Source organism: Hylaeus anthracinus, unplaced genomic scaffold (genome assembly GCF_026225885.1).
Source record: "Hylaeus anthracinus isolate JK02 unplaced genomic scaffold, UHH_iyHylAnth1.0_haploid 11978, whole genome shotgun sequence".
NCBI classification, from domain to species: domain Eukaryota; kingdom Metazoa; phylum Arthropoda; class Insecta; order Hymenoptera; family Colletidae; genus Hylaeus; species Hylaeus anthracinus.
The window spans coordinates 3624717-3643148 of record NW_026534326.1 but is presented as its reverse complement, the minus strand read 5'-3'; the positions used below and the strand labels follow the sequence as shown (position 1 = coordinate 3643148).

The window sequence follows — 18432 nt, the reverse complement described above, 5'->3', positions numbered from 1 at the left end:
CCTTTAATTCTGTATTAATTTAATAAATGAGTTATTAACAAATTTACCTGTGAGATCAATTTTCGTTAAAACCCTAATAAATCTAGGTATCGCATAAAATGGCAAATGTTCCTTCAGATTGACTGACAATTTATTGATGTCTAACGTATCATTATCGTCGTATATTGCTGCCATTCCAGCTTTGCCTTCGACACCTGGAACCTAAAAAAAGAATTCGAAGATTTAGAGATTTGAGAAATTCACAAATCGATTATTACTATAAATTATATGAATATTATACTTGATTTCATTGTTACATTACATAATAATACAGTAAAATCATAATAATATCATACTAAATGTAATTTAATGGGTTTCGCTGTATTATTAATATCAAAAATTTACCTCGACTCCATATACTACACAATCTCTGTAGTTAACAAGATTACTAATAATAGCTTCGACTTCAGACGTAGAAACATTTTCTCCCTTCCATCTAAACGTGTCGCCTGTTCTATCTTTAAAATACAAATAACCAAACTCATCCGCTATTAAAATGTCACCTATAAGAAGAAAGGAAAAATTACTACATGGACTTCTGTATTTACTTTATAATAATGCATATCCAATATAACTACAATTCTTTGTAAAAAATAAATATATATAATCAAAAAATAACAATAATGAAAAAATGTTGTAGTTAAAATTAATAAATAATTCTCTAGCGTAATATTTATTAGAATCAATTTATACCGGATATAAATGCCGAGTCGCCTTTCGTAAATACATCACGAACTATTTTCTTTTGAGATGCTTTCTCATCCACGTATCCTAAAAATGCTCTAGATGGCATGTTGGGTATAATTTTTCCTACAAATACACCTGGTTCGTCTGAAATAATGATACAAATGAAGAGAGTTTTTAATTGCAGTTTATGTAAAATAAAAGTACTCATATTAAATAAAATACTTACTTGGTTCGCACACTTGACATAAACCTTTAGCATTTCTAATTGGTTCTCCATCAGCGTCTGCTTTTAAAATAGAAATAGGATAGACCGATGGAATGATTCGAGATATAAAACCAATAGCTCCAACAGTATTATTGGTATTTACTGAAAAAACAGTATTAATATACAGTATTAATATAAATAACAGTAATAATTAATATAATACAATGATATAATAATTATATGTGTGTATGAAATGTGAATATTTTTATCAAATTTGCTTTGTGTTAATATATATTCGACATCATTTAAAATTGTAATTATAATAATGTTTATTATTGGATGTATTGAAATTGTTGATCAATTTAAACAATCTTTAATTAAAATTATATTTGACAAAATACATCATTCAATTATGTAATTTATAAAAATAAATATTTTAAACTTCATGTAGAATATATATATAATCAGCTACTACTTACCAATATTAGCGTTTCCTTCTGTTGCTCCATAAAATTCAGCAACACGTGGAATATTAAATCGTTCTATAAACTCGGGCCATATCTGTGGCCTTAAGCCATTTCCAAACATCAGTCTAACGTTATGTTTCTTGTCTTCTGGTTTTGGAGGTACTGCCAAAATATATCTACACATTTCTCCAATATATTGACCAATCTAAAAATAAATTAGATTTTCATTGCCATTAGAGGTTTTTATTCATTATTCTTAAATATTACATCTCTTCCTATAGAAAATTTATGTTTATAATTGTATTTTTTATATTACGATAACAAAATGAATCCCATTTATGGAAATCATGTTAATGGATATATTCTGTTTATTTAATAAAAACAATTAGTATTCAATACAGTACAAAAAATGGAAGTTGTCCATAGTTGTTATAATAAATCACATTGTTCTCTCTTCATTGTTGTAAATTTAAGAAAAGTGCCTATAGTAAGGCTTTAGGTTATGAGCGTATTCATTCAAATCAGGTAATAAATATTTGCAAAACTTTTCACGTTGTACAGACTAAACAAATTGCAAGTACTTGATTGATTTTCCAGAATTTAATACCATAATATCTCCCAATGATTTTGAGCAGTGTACGTTGTAACATTTGTTACGAATAAGAATAGCTGCGTATCAATTTTAAACAATTTATAATAATATATACATATTTGAAATATATGTATATTTATGTAACAAAGATACAGCTGGGAATAACTCACTGTACAGTTATATTTGATGCAGTCAGTGAAGTAAGCGCTTGCTGAAAACTTCTTTCTAATTACTGTAGTCGCTCCATGGAGAAGAGTTGCACCTGTGGTCATTGCACCAGCCGCAGTGTGATACAAGGGCAATGGTGTATAAAATCTATCTGTACTTTTAAATTGTGCCATCATGAAAATGCCAGTCGCTATAAACATATACCTGGAAAGAGTTAAAAATCAAAATTAAAATGCTGAAGGAATATCAACTATAAAACCATATTTCTTATAATTCAACTGCGGATGATTGTACAATTATGATAATATGTAACTATACAAAAATATACAAACATGTAAACAAATGCATTCATCAATATATATGTAATATTTTATAATAAGTTTTTGACGGATGCTATTTTAGAATATTTTATTTCTGATGTATTTTTAATGAATACATATAAATATATACTATGTACATACTATTTTTATTTAATGTATAAATAAGATATATTACAATAAAAAAATGTGAACAGATAGATTTTGTAATTATTGAGAAGTATTAGGATCATAATAAAGAAATATTCAAGACTTTGCAAAGGATGAATGCGTAAATGAGAAAATTGCAAAAATTAAATCTTTTTAATAACCATTTTTGTAATATAGAGTTTGCCAGTTATTTTAACAATAATATATTCGAGTATTAGTTGATTCTTACCTAGCATTAGTTATGACTGCTGCTTTAGGAAGGCCAGTGGTACCACTGGTAAAAATGTACAATAACTTATCGTTGTGACAGCCTTTTTCTTGAAGGACTGGCGGAGTTGGAGAGATATCAGCCAAAAGAGCGTTTAAGTCTTTCTCATTAAGTTTTGATGTTTTACCATTCGGCGTGTTACCAAATCTGTATAATGCAAATTTCGGATCCAGCGAGCTCGAGATGTCTGAGATAGCTAAAACAAAGATAAATTGACAAATTAGCAATTGAATTGTTTACATTACAAAGACTTAGCCATGATAAATTATTCACAAATCAACTAATTGGCTTACCATGTACTTTAAACAATAATAAGCAAATTCGTTTCTACGAAATGGTTGACCGTAACAGTTACTTATCAATTTTCTAATCTATTTTTACTTCTTCAACTGTTCACGTATTTTGAACATATTAATTTATACTATATTACTGTAGCTACAATATGTATATGACACTATTTTTGTACTACAAATAATCATTATATCGTAATCATTATATCAGTATGATATTTTTCAGGTTCATTGTTATACAAATTTTCCAACTACATTATATTTAATAAATTAGATTTGTGGAAGTATAACCACTTTATGTAGTATATAATTTTTCAACATACTATTATGAATAAAAAAAATATAGAAGTAGTATATGTATAAGTACATTTTCAATTATGCTTTCGTAAACTATATTGTGTAATTGAATTGGAAATAGTTTGTAAATTGATGACTGTTATTCAGATACATATTTTATTATATACTGTGTTTTATAAAATACAGGACCTTTCAAAAGCCACGCCATGGTACATGTGACAAAAAAATGAAAGAGGACAAATTTATACGGTTTTTTGTGTGCAATGTAACCAGATATATAAATCTTTCCTATTTATACTCTTTTCTGAGAAATGAAGGTGACCTTTAGTTTTTTATATGGAATGGTATATTTTTTTTACAAAAGTATGGTAGAGTATCGAATTCTAAATATAAAAGTATTGACCTTTATTAGCCCTAAACCTCATAGGTAACGAGTACTCACTAGTAGTCACTTTATTACTGGAACATTTTCTTAACGTAATATCAAGATGGAGATTCAACCTTATCACAGATTTCCACAGGATAGCGATGTGTAGAGACATAGAACTCTTGATGAAGGGCTAGGTGACAGGAATGATGTTTCTCTTTACGAAGAATTTGTAGTACACTTGTTTGAGTCTCCATTTTGACATTACGTTAAGAACATTTTCAATAAAGTGAGATTACTCGTTACCTATTAGGTTTAGGGCTAATAAAGGTCAATAGTTTTTTATTTAGGATTTGATAGTCTATCATATTCTTGTACAAAAAATACACCATTCTGTATATTATCAATTGTAATATCATTTTGTGAACTTGGGAACCTGCCAAAAATAGAAATTAATTAGTTTGTGTTTCAAGAGGTTCATTTATAAACCGAAGGGGTTTATACAAACCTAAGATTAAAAGGAAGACAATAGTAAGTTGATAACTGTTTAAGTGCATGGTGACTTATGATTGCCCACAAGTAATAAAGCATAATTTCATGATAATTAACAGCCTGAAATACGACCAGTTTGCACATAATGGCTCTGATAAATAATTCTAAATGCATAGCTCGTGGTCAACGTGTAAATGCAATAGCTGTGACCGTTGTTGCGCAATCATTTATAAAATGATCCTTGTATTGAATCGACGGCGGCACGCAACCGAACACCTAATTTTCTTCCATTCCGAAGTAGTTAGTTCTATTTCCTATTACTGCTTGATTAGAGCAATGATTAGAGCAAGGACTACGCAATGACCAGCATTCATGAGACGAACGTGTCGCAACGTCAATATTATTTTATTGCACTGATAGAAGATTGTGCGTGTGAAAATTCCAATGTGCTTGGTACGAGGTTGTACTTGTATAGACAATCATTCTCGAGGTTATTCAAGAATTAAAGTTGAGGAAAATATTGAATAAAGACATTTGAAATTTTCGTACAGATATTTAGATTTATTTCTGTATGGACTAATTGTAAATAACATTTTTAATAGTTTTGTTTAGTATTTTAGGAGTTAGAGATTGATAATATTGAGCGGGGATTGGTAGTATTTCGTGTATTATTATTCAAGTCTTTTTCTAAAATATGATTTATAAAAAATATATATATACGTATACAGGGTGTTCTAAAAATGTTGGAGGTCGTTGAAAATGGTGGTTCGGGGGGTGATTTGAAACAATTTTTTCTTTAGCGAAAATGTTGTCCGAGGCTTTATTAAAGAGATATTAACGGAAAACACTGACCAATCAGAGCGCGAGGCGGCCACGCTCCTCTACCAATCAGACTGCGAGTATACCGATGAAGCGCCCGCGGTAGCGTACGCTACGCGCTAGGCAGTAGCGCTCCTCGACCAATCAGAGCGCGAGTATGCCGTTAATCGTTAAATAATTTCTAATTTTTCTATTTCTAATTTTAGAATGAGAATCGTTGAAATGTACAAATATGTAAATGTTGGAAAATTAAAATGACTCGCTAAAGAGGAGATTCCAAACTTTGAATTAATGCGTAAACTAAAATGATTCAAATTGTTTTCGGTATACTGATGTTTGAGAATTCAATTACGTACTTAAAATGAAGGGGAAAGAAACGAAAGACGTACGAGGCATCATGTTCATGGAATAATTGGCGTATCAGTGTCGTTGAATCCATTAGTTATTCGTAATGAATTATTGATACGTTTTCTAGTGGAAAATCCACAATGAACTATGGTTTATACTAAGTACTTATTTCACTGTTTTTCGATGTTTATTTTTAATTACTTATTCGAAGTTGCCTTCAAGCTTTTCATTGCTGCGCTCTTGTACACTCGGGCGTAAATAAGTATGTAAATTTTTTACTTTTGCAGATAACTTTGTAAGATCGTTTCCTAGTTTATTCAATGTTTGCATGTAGGCATTAGTGTAATTATTAAGTCTAATTTGTGAAATTAAACGAGCATAGAGGTTTTTTTCCTATTATTGATTAACTCAGCAATGAAAAGATGTATCTACTGTAATATATTTTTCATTTAAGAGGTATTTTATATATGCATTTTAGAAAACAAGAATTACAGAAATATGTTCCCAGCATTTTTGTGAGTTTTTGTGGCTCGTGTCACTTTATTTTCAATATATATTGTAAATATAGAAATACGATTGATTAATAAATGTAATAGATACAGTCAGTGTAATAAGTATTCCTACAGGAACCATTTATTTTAAATGTTTTGTTGTACGGGTACTTTTTACACCGACTGTATGTATTTATTGTGACGAGAATATTTTGAAGTAATTCTCTACATTGAAATCATTGAAAAATGGAATCAATGAAAATTCCCTTTTCCTGGGTGAATGACATCCAAAAAGTTGAAAAAGACCGCTTTATAAGTTTCAATATCTTCCTTAGTTATTTTAGTGAACTTACTTCCGATTGTTTAACATATAATCGATAACATAGGTACCAATTATTTAATCATCTACAATTCTACAGGGTGTCCCAAAAATGTTCAAGGCCCTTGATTGGGGTGGTTCGGAGGGCGATTTGAAACAACTTTTTCTTTAGCGAAAATGTTGTCCGAGGCTTCGTTAAGCAGATATTAAGGGAAAACCCCGACCAATCAGCGCGAGTATACCGGCGGAGGGCGGTCGCCTAGCCCGCAGTCTACGCCTACCGCCCTCCGGCACACACGCGCTCTGATTGGTTCGGGGTTTTCCGTTAATATCTCCTTAACGAAGCCTCGAACAATATTTTCGCTAAGGAAAAAGTTATTTCAAATCATCTCCCGAACCATCCTTTTCAAGGTGTTACAACATTTTTGGGACGCCCTGTATATACAGAGTGGGGGTGATTTGGAACAACTTTTTCCTTAGCGAAAATGTTGTCCGAGGCTTCGTTAAGGAGATATTAAGGGAAAACCCCGACCAATCAGAGCGCGAGTAGGCCGTGGTAGGCGTGGGCTACGTGCGAGGCGACCGCCCTCCACCGGCACACTCGCGCTCTGATTGGTCGACGTTTTTCCTTAATATCTCCTTAACGAAGCCTCGGACAACATTTTCGCTAAGGAAAAAGTTGTTCCAAATCACCCGCCGAACAACTTTTTGTACACCTTTCAAGGACCTTCAATATTTTTTAGATACCCTGTATACAGGGGCTTATCGTTTAAATCTGAAGGATTATCTCATAAAAGGATGAAACTATTAGAGAAATGTTATCACAAAAGTTATTTGGTTCAGATGGACAAATTATATAGTGTAAATGATTTAGTTGGAAGTAAAGTAATGGAGGAGATTTAAAAAGCAAATTCACTTTTCTAAATGGGAATCTTACGTGTCTTTCTCCATATTATATTAGCATTTGTTTCGGACAAATTCGTCAACCTATATGCATAACCATTTGTTGTAATATAAAAGCTTAAATTTGAGCCAAATTATCTGGCCAAATTATTTTTTCAATGATTTGTTATTTATTATTTGAATTATTTTTTTTCTCTTTAGTCTGCGATACTTAGACGAAATAAGTATAAAAAGGAACCAGTCCATTTGCCCTACTTAATTTTGATCCACCTTATATATCACCATATCATTTGAATATTATACAATATATCATGAAAATATGTGCTTATGAATCTTTTGAAATTCTTCAATTAACACATAAATAATGACTAATTAATAATTAGTGTACAATGATCACGAAACGACACGAGACGTCCCACTTCGAGTGCAGGTGATCGTGTGAATCGTGTGTTTGGCACGTACTAGATACTATCCGCATGCGCGCGTGACAAAGTGTTTCACAATAACCGTTCGTTCAATTTACCTAATTGATGCTGCATCACGGACGCAGCGGCACGGCTCTACAGTGCATAATGAAACAATAACATCACTTACGATACTTTCCTGTCGAGATGAATGTTATTTATTGCACAAAAATCCCAATCGAGTGGAACTCCTTTTATTTACCTTAGGATTACTTCCATTTTTTTGATGCACGTTTTCTTATTATTCTGATCGTTATTATTAATACTAATTAATTCGTCACGATAATCCAATTTATATAATGAATTTACATATAAATTGGACGTCAGTGGTTTTCGAATTGTTTGGAAGGTGGTCCTTTAAGAAAAGGTAGAATTCTTATTTTTGTTATGTTTATTTAAATTAAGTCGCGATTAAGCAAAACTATTTTGGTGAAAATGCCGAATAGGGGACACTGCTCCAATGACCTTGAGATATGTTGTCAAGGACACGTCCCCAAGTAACTTTTTCTAATAACTTAACCGTCGCTCGCTGCTTATTAAAAAGTTATTAACAAAAAAGTTGGTAACTATTTTGATTACAGACGGCAACTCGATTTCGATGATCTTTTAATATGTTGCAGAAATCAACATTTTGGACAACTTTTCCCTTAGCGAAAATGTTGTTCGAGGCTTCGTTAAGGAGATATTAACGGAAAAGCCCGGACCAATCAGAGCGCGAGTACGCCGGCGGACCACCCGCGGTAGGCGTAGGCCATGCGCTAGGCGGCCGCCCTTCGTCGGCTCTGATTGGTCCGGAGTTCTCCGTTAATATCTCCGTAACGAACCCTCGGATAACATTTTCGCTAAAGAAAAAGTTGTTTCAAATCACCTCCCGAACCACTTTTTACACCTAATTTAGACAAAATTCTTCAATTAACATACAGGATACGAATACCTATCTATATAACATCTATTTAATATAAACATATTATAATTTATTAGGTTGTCCCAAAAGTTTCTTCCATTTCATTAATAAATAATACATACACAATATTTTATGTCTAATGTTATAAATTCCGTACGATTCATTTTCCTTCATTACTGTTATACAATATTAACATCTAAGAAATTAGGTTGTCTATTTATATAAACACTGCCACACAAAATAATTGGGTGCAAGTTACCGAAGAAACTTTTGGGACAACCTAATATATTTTATATTATATAAATACAATATTAAATGAATATATTTTAGAAATTTCTGTAGATGCCAATTGTTGACTCTCCTATACGAAACATCAAATTGTGCCAACGTATTTTTGAGTTCTATCATATGGGACTCAATAAATAAAAATGCAATTTCGTGAATTTTGTACTTACCATCGGTGAAATCTGCGCCATAAATAAGTGCCTGACATTTAGACACGGTGATACTGTGCAAGAGTGCAGTTTTACGAAGATTGGTGTTAATGAGGGGCGTTATTATTCCCAGCTTACTTAGACCAAGCCAGATTGCAATGAACTCCACCCGATTTTCCAAAAGTACAGCGACCACGTCGCCCTTTCGATATCCGTGCGTTTTGAACAGCGTGGCGATCTTATTACTGTAGTCCTCCACCTAAAATTATATTATTACATTTATTCAAGAACGTTCTTAGAGTGGAAACATAATTTGATTTAGAAAAAAAAAAACAAAAATTGTTAATGCTATCTAAATACGTGTAATAGTTTTCGGTGAGCAATTAGTAATTAATATAAAATGTACTGTCTCCCTGTAAACTAATTCCAGAAAAGTAACATGATACTTTAATATAAAATGAAACGCTTTCATCTATATATATAGAGGTAGATGTTTGTATATATACAGGGTGAACGAAAAATATTGGAAGTCATTGAAAGAGGTGGTTCGAGAGGTGATTTGAAACAACTTTTTCCTTAGCGAAAATGTTGTTCGAGGCTTCGTTGAGGAGATATTAACGGAGAACTCCGGACCAATTAGAGCGCGAGGATGCCAGTGGAGCGCCCGCGGTAGGCGTAAACCATGCGCCAGGCGACCACTCTCGTCCAGCATACTCGCGCTCTGATTGGTCCGGAGTTTTTCGTTAATATCTCCATAACGAAGCATTGGACAGCATTTTCACAAAGGAAAAAGTTGTTTCAAATCACTCCCCGAACCATCCCCTTGGAGGACCTTCAACATTTTTGGAACACCATGTATACTGTCAATCCCATAAATATTGACAGGAAGACATGTGTTTAAATTAAATAATAGGTTTGATATATTGGAATAATTTTTCTTTATAAATATGTACACGAACATAATATACAGGGTGTCCCAAAAATGTTGGAAGTCCTAGAAACGAGTGGTTCGATTACTTCCGATTGTTCAACATCTAATCGATAACATACATACCAATTATTTAATTATCTACAATTCTACAGGGTGTCCGAAAAAACTTGGAGGTCCTTGAAAGGGGAGGTTCGGGGGATGATTTGGAACAACTTTTTCCTTAGCGAAAATCTTGTCTGAGGCTTTGTTACTGAGTTATTAATGAAAAACCCCGGACCAATCAGAGCGCGAGGATGCCAGTGCGAGGGCGGCCGCCTAGCGCGTAGTCCACGCCTACCGCGGGCGTTCCACCGGCACACTCGCGCTCTGATTGGTCCGGGGTTTTCCGTCAGTATCTCCTCAACGAAGCCTCGGACAACATTTTCGCTAAGGAAAAAGTTGTTTCAAATCACCTCCCGAACCACCTCCTTCAAGGTGTTACAACATTTTTGGGACATCCTGTATATACAGAGTGGAGGTGATTTGAAACAAATTTTTCCTTAGCGAAAATGTTGTCCGAGGCTTCGTTGAGGAGATATTAACGGAGAACTCCGGACCAATCAGAGCGCGAGTATGCCAGTGGGGCCGTGGGCGCCTAGTGCGTAGCGTTCGAGCCTAGAGCGGTAGTGGGGGTACAGTGGGCGGTGCCTCAGGAACCGGCCCGAAATGTGCGAGTAATTCCAAGCACTGTTATAACGCATCTCACCTGTTGAAACGTCCACTCGTCATCTTCGCAAATGAAACAGACTTTATTGGGATGTCGGCTGACGTGTTGTCGAAACACATCAGCCACACTTCGGTCCTTCCTCTCGTGGCCGCGAATAATCCAAAGAAGTTTTAAGTACCCCATCACGGCCCTGAAAAAAAAAAAAAACAAAAATGTTTCCACTAAGTACAACGAACGAAAATACTTCTACTAAATTCGGTAAATAAATAAATAATAAAATTCGACGAATAAAATAGTTTTTTAATTTCCAGTGTTTACCTACTGGAATTGATACTGGAATTGAAAAACGGATATGATCTCTATAAGGATATAATTCATACTAGGTAAAACAATATCGAAACACCAATCTTAGTAGTGGAATATTAATTTTTACTAGTAGAATATTGTTGGTGTATTGTTGTAACTATTATTGTTGTAACTACAATAGGTACCATTTTAATAATTTTGTATGTTTCGAATAAAATGTTTAGTTTCACATCCAGAGCGGTCTGTAATTGAGATGAATCGTGATTTAAGAGTTTACGTTTGTAACGGTCGAGTGGTAATTCAAGATAGATTAGAATGCATCCAACAGGAAACCCAAGTGCTTAGTTAATTCAATAGACTGGTTAAGTAAAGCGATGAAAGGAATTTACGTACTGCGCACGTCATTTACACTGGGTTTTATGGTAATACACGCACACATGGAAACGTGTACCTATACCAAAGATGATATACAAGATAACAAAGTAAACAGACATCATGCCTAGCAAATATTCACTTGTTTGTTACAATATTGTCTGTAATAGTATTTAACATTTTTACATGCATATAAAATTCCTTATAATGTTTGTTTTAAGTATTAAACTGGACGTAATTAAGGAACATGTTTTCATTATAAATGTATAAGTAAAGGAGTTTGTATTTGTTTTCTGCATAATTTACAACAAGTCCTAAATTCTAATGTAATGATTAATATTTAGTGACAAAGTGGAAAATGAGAATATTAATATTGGATATTAATTTCTCTCATATTTTATCATGTACTATTTTAATGAAAAACTAATTATTAATAATACTTCCTCACTGTTGGTAACGCTTTTCTCTACTTTACACTTTAAGTTTCTTTTTGCTCTTCATGATGCCGTTGGTAACACTGCGCTTGAAAAGACGTATGAGGTTGTGTATAAGATGTACAACAAATAAAGTATATATAGAATTTAATATCTAAATGCATCACTAACGATAAGCTGTTTATAATGAGAAATACTGTCGATATTAGTACTTAGATAGTAGAAATATTCCAACAGTTTATTTGAATAATAGATTTAAAAAAAAAAAAAAAAAAAAAAAAAAAAAAAAAAAAAAAAAAAAAAAACCAGTGTAGAGCGATTTATTTACGACGTTATTCGATCGGACATTTATGTTTTGCATTATAAAAGTTTCGCTTTACAATTCAGATTTAAATACTTATTGAACCAGCAACGGTTAAACAGTTGTTCATCTTTAATTCGTTATTTGAGATACGTATTTGCTATATTAGGTATGCAAACTTATTACGTATATGCCATTACATTTAATTATTTTTACGTAAGCTTATAAGTAAGTTAGTTTGAACTGAAATATTTACTGGCTATTTTATTACACTGAAGTATCAATCTTCATAGTAGGACATAGGAATACGCTTTGACTATACAGGGTGAATTAAAAATGTTAGAGGTTTTTGAAAACATATACAGGGTGTCCCAAGAATGTTGAAGGTGCTCGAAAGGCTGATTCGGGAGGTGATTTGAAACAAATTTTTTCTGAGGGGAAATGTCCGAGGCTTCGTTATGGAGATATTAAGGGAAAACGTCGACTAATCAGAGGGCGAGGATGCCGGTGGTGCGCCCGCGGTAGCGTATGAGCGCGGTAGCGTATGAGCGCGGTAGCGTATGAGCGCGGTCGCTCCAACGGCATACTCACGCTCTGATTGGTCCGGGGTTTTCTGTTAATAACTTAGTAACGAAGCCTTGGACAACATTTTCGCTAAGGAAAAAGTTGTTTCAAATCACCTCTACTCTATATATACAGGGTGTCCCAAAAATGTTGTAACACCTTGAAGGAGGTGATTCGGGAGGTGATTTGAAACAACTTTTTCCTTAGCGAAAATGTCTTCCGAGGCTTCGATAAGGAGATATTAACAGAAAACACTGACCAATCAGCGGGCGCTCCATTGGCATCCTCGCGCTCTGATTGGTCCGGGGTTTTCTGTTAATATCTCCTTAACGAAGCCTCGGACAACATTTTTGCTACGGAAAAAGTTGTTTCAAATCACCTCTACTCTGTATATACAGGGTGTCCCAAAAATGTTGTAACACCTTGAAGGAGGTGATTCGGGAAGGTGATTTGAAACAACTTTTTCCTTAGCGAAAATGTCGTCCGAGGCTTCGTTAAGGAGATACTAACGGAAAACACTGACCAATCAGAGCGCGCGTATACTGTTGGAGCGGCCGCGGTAGGCGTGGACTACACGCTAGGCGGCCGCGCTCATAGGCTACCGCGGGTGCTCCACCAGCGAACTCGCGCTCTGATTAGTCGACGTTTTTCCTTAATATCTCCTCAACGAAGTCTCGTACAACATTTTCGCTAAGGAAATAGTTATTTCAAATCACCTCCCGAATCACCCCTTTCAATGACTTCCAACATTTTTGGGACACCCTGTATATGGCTTAGGTGTCGAGTTTTCTTAGAAATTTAAAATAGTATTAAGATGAACACGCTTGCATTGCGAGATCATCCTGAACAGGTGCCGGAAAATTCGGAACTATAAAAAACAAAAAATGCATCTGGCCTTTTTCCCATAAACGCCCTCTAGAAAACAATGGCACGAAACTTTAAATTTACTTTACTTCTCTAACAGTTGTTAAAAAAATGTTAATCATAAACGAGATCACGACTTTTATTTAAATCTCTACGTGAGATTAATTTCTGAGCGTCGATAAAATATTACTGGCGATATCGATAACAATCTCAGAACGATGAATCGCACAATGCGGTTTTAATATCGTTGCGTAAGAGTGGTATTATTTACGGTCACCTGTGATAAAGTTGATTTCTGTTACCTGGCTCCCTTTCTGCGGTATACCAGCGGCTGGCTTCCTGTTGGAACATTTTACATCGCGTCTTATTTTTATTCTATTTCTTATTTTCATCATTATTATTCGTCCGTTGGAGTTTGTCTGCATTTACGTGTGCTCATTCAATATGAAAAGAAAAAGAAAACACGCGCCATGTTAATAACCATAAGTATATTTATTTAATTATCGTATGGCCGAAAGAAATTATTTGAATAACAAGGAAAAATAAATAGGAGGATACAAATAGGATACAATACGTTCCAGCTAACGTGACAATCTTAAATGTTTTTCTTGTTCTCGATAATACAATGCAAATATCGGAACAAAATATTATTTGTTTGCCAAAGACAAATATTGAGGTAAACAAACGATTTTCTTCAAGGTCACATTTTTGTATATTTCAAGATAAAGAACATTTTCAAATAAGATGATATGTTTCATTACTGCAAGTATGTAGCTTATAAAAAATAAATTTAACTGCGTATGATATGTTGACCTTGAATAACAAAAATTGCATTTACGTGGAAGAAAAGGAACTTTATAAAATGTATAAAATGTATAAAATGAATAAAATGTACAGCGAAATAAAATATCGAAATAAGTAAATTTTACAATTTTCTTCTGTTCATATATGAACAGAGTTCTATTCAAATAGCAGAGAAAAATAGAAACGTTATATAGCAGTTTATCTGCTACGTTCAATCCCTAAAACAGTAATTTAGGTAAGGTAATTTGAAGTTTGTAGATAGATAAGAATATCGCCCTATTCTATTTATCTCTCACGTAAACGTAATTTTGGTTATCCTAATCACATAACTGCGTTAATGATAAAAGAACTCTTTCAAATACAAATTTAAATAAATATTCATTTCAAATACAAATTTAATCGATTCCGAAAACTTCAAATATCTTTGAAATATTTGTTAAAATAAAAAATGTCGATCTTTTGAGATCTCAGAAAATATAAAGTTTGCCCCATTTTGGAGAAATAATTTCCTCTGACATTTTTAGCGAATGTCCAAAACGTCCATCGAGCAGGAAGTATTTTTCCGAGCGTGCATTTATGGATTTTACTTGAAAATATTTCGTTTAACGCGCTGCAAACTCCAAGACCATTGATTTCATTGACCTCCGATAAAGTTCTCAAATTTATACGGAATAACAATCGGTCGCATCTTGCGAGCTCGTAAAATATCATTTGGAAAGATTTAGTTCCGTTTTACGTATCAAAGGTTAATCGTAAACGTTCGTAATTATAATAGCCGTTTAAAAATGTTGAAGTCATGTGCACAAGAAACTCGCTATGCGTGAAAGGTAAGAACGAATTGTTGAACATTCTACAATGTTATTTTATTGGAGGTAATCGAGAGTTTCAAATACCGAATAATATAAGTGATCCTGTTAAAATAAGTGTTTGCGGCTAGAGAAAATAAAAGTCTTTAACACTTGTGTCATTTAGATACTATTAATATTAGTATACAGGGTATCCCAAAAATGTTGTAACACCTTGAAAGAGGTGGTTCGGGAGGTGATTTGAAACAACTTTTTCCTTAGCGAAAATGTTGTCCGAGGCTTCGTTGAAGAGATATTAACGGAAAACATCGACCAATCAGAGCGCGCGTATACCGGCGGAGGGCGGTCGCCTAGCGCGTAGTCTACGCCTACCGCGGCCGCTCCATCGGCATACTCGCGCGCTGATTGGTCCGAGGTTTTCCGTTAGTATCTTCTCAACGAGGCCTCGGACAACATTTTCGCTAAGGAAAAAGTTGTTTCAAATCACCTCCCGAACCACCTCTTTTAAGGTGTTACAACATTTTTGGGACACACTGTATATATAGGGTGGAGGTGATTTGGAACAACTTTTTCCTTAACGAAAATGTTGTCCGAGGCTTCGTTGAGGAGATATTAACGGAAAACGCTCTTTCTAGTGCTGAATGTACAAACTCGGAACTGATATAGTGCATTTATGATAGATTTCACAGTATTTCTCATGTCACTTTAACTCTACCCTTCCTTTTCGAATTACAGTAAACTCTCCGTAAATGCACAAACTCGGGACTGATATAGTGCATTTATAGAGACATCACAGTATTTCTCATCTCACTTTAACTCTACTCTTCCTTTTCGAATTACAGTAAACTCTTCATAAATGCACAAACTCGGGACTGATATAGTGCATTTATGGAGACATCACAGTATTTCTCATCTCACTTTAACTCTACCCTTCCTTTTCGAATTACAGTAAAATCTCTATAAATGCACAAACTCGGGACTGATATGGTGCATTTATGGTAGACTTCACAGTATTTTTTGTCACTTTAACTCTACCCTTCCTTTTCGAATTACAGCACAGTCTCCATAAATGCACAAATATCTCTACCATAAATGCACTGAAACCATCCTCACCACTGAAGAGATATACCACTTTGTTACAACATTTTTGGAACACCCTGTATTATACGTTCGATATATTAACACTTCATCTACCGGGGCTATTTACAAACGACTTTAATTAAAAAAAGAATTTTTCTACAGTATCATATGCCAATCTAGACTGAAAATAATTCCTCCATACTGTTACTGGGTACATTAAAAGCCAAGTCTGTTCCCAAACACTGAACATTGTAAGTAGACAACCATCGACACAGTAAATAAATTCGTATAGCTAAATACTGCAATTAAAAAGCCTAAAAATAGGCTCCCGGTAAATAAAACGTTAAATATAAAATATGGTAAAATCTTAAACGCGATTAATTCGCAAAAAATTATAATCTTACAGATTCACGTGTCGTGAGTAAACGCTGTCTTTTATTAAATATTCAGATTTCGTAGATGTATATCATACGTTCGATATATTAAATACAAAATATTAAATATTATATATATTATATTATATATCAATGTATATTATACATTATAATGTAGATTATAATCGATGTCTGAATTGAAAAATATTTTTTTTCGCGTTTAAGATTTAAACATATTTTATATTTAATATTTAATATAATATATAATATATATTACATCTTAAACGCGAAAAGAAATATTTTTTAATTCAGATATATATATAATATATTCATATATATTATATTAAATACTAAATAGAAAATATGTTAATATCTTAAAACGTGAAAAGAAATATTTTTTTTTAATTCAGAGATCGATTGATATTTAACAAAATTTCGTATTGGATTCGGTCAAATATAGTGACACCCATTTCCGTGATTCACGACCTAAATATAACACAAAGTGCTACGTCACAGTGGGAAACGATAGCGAACAGACGAATCCAGGCTTTTAATGATAACAAGAATTCCTTTTGAAAGCAAAATTAATACAAAAACAGATAGTCACTATTATGTGCGTTATCGTTATAGTAACTACGTTCTTTCATTAATCTGTAATTTGGGGAACATGGATAAATATGTTAGTTGTTTAAATATTTAAAAATGTAATTATTATTATATTAACAGAGATGTTTCATGAAATTTATTTTTAACTTTTAAGTGCGAAAAGTAATTGAGACTTTTTTGTGTAATTTATTGTCTACGTTTAAGACCTAATTAAAGCGTGTTCTGTTTTATTTTGTGTATCTTTAGTAGCCCATATTTTAAAATTAATATAGTGTAGTACATTTTTTTTAATATTGTATATTGAAACGATAAACGAGATTTTTTAAACAAACTATGTTATATTTATTATTATATTTATAATTGTATTATATTTTTTTAACCAAACTACAAGTTAATATGTAATAATCAAAATATAAAATATCGTGAAATTTATTTTCTTACTTTAAAATAGAAAAGACAATTACGAATGAATTTTACACAATTTATTTTTGTTGTTTTATTTTGTGCATCGTTTGTCACCTAAATTTTGAAAATCAACAAACCAAATCGCGCCGTGCTTGATGTTGCATATTTAAACGACGAGAGAGTTTGCTCAGAGAAGATGTATTTAAAGAAACGTAAATTAAATGTGTTTAACACTTTCGCAAATAAGGAAACCTATCTGCAGCTTGTACAAACATATACAATTTGATAGCTGAAACTGTCTTTCGAGGCGGTATGCAGAATTTCAACCTCCTGACACGTTTTACTCTCGAGATAATAAAATGTTAAATAAATACATTCCGAGAGCAATGTAACGATAAGGAAAAGTATGTAAATGTCGTGTAAGAAAACGTTTGCTTCGCAGTTCGTGAGAAATCAAGGGTCGAATGGTAACTCTGTAACCTTGCTTTGCATTTATTCATTATTCTAGGAATAGAAAATATTCTTGATCGTTAAATTAATAAGGGAATAAAAAGTTAAAATTGGGCAGTCAAAATTTAATGATAACTTTGTTAACAAAACACGATCAAATATTTAATTATACAGGGTGTCCCAAAAATGTTGTAACACCTTGAAAGGGGTGGTTCAGGAGGTGATTTGAAACCACTTTTTCCTTAGCGAAAATGTTATCTGCAGCTTCGTTGAGGAGAAATTAATGGAAAACACTGACCAATCAGCGGGCGCTCCATTAGCATTCTCGCGCTCTGATTGGTCCAGGGTTTTCTGTTAATATCTCCTTAACGAAGCCTCGGACAACATTTTCGCTAAGGAAAAAGTTGT

The 18432-nt window shown here is 33.3% G+C and overlaps 1 protein-coding gene across 2 annotated transcripts in view; it reads right to left on the bottom strand.

The window, feature by feature from the left end:
• LOC128896797 (long-chain fatty acid transport protein 4-like) overlaps positions 1-18432 on the bottom strand; it is a 47999-nt gene that overhangs the window by 2951 nt on the left and 26616 nt on the right. For both annotated transcript variants that reach the window (XM_054160274.1, XM_054160275.1), the window contains exons 5-13: positions 10698-10848; positions 9043-9280; positions 2855-3089; positions 2161-2362; positions 1411-1603; positions 953-1093; positions 733-870; positions 385-542; positions 48-201 (exon numbers count right to left, since the gene is read on the bottom strand). In XM_054160274.1, the coding sequence (XP_054016249.1) occupies positions 48-201; positions 385-542; positions 733-870; positions 953-1093; positions 1411-1603; positions 2161-2362; positions 2855-3089; positions 9043-9280; positions 10698-10848 (1610 nt within the window). The remainder of the gene's footprint in view (positions 1-47; positions 202-384; positions 543-732; positions 871-952; positions 1094-1410; positions 1604-2160; positions 2363-2854; positions 3090-9042; positions 9281-10697; positions 10849-18432) is intronic.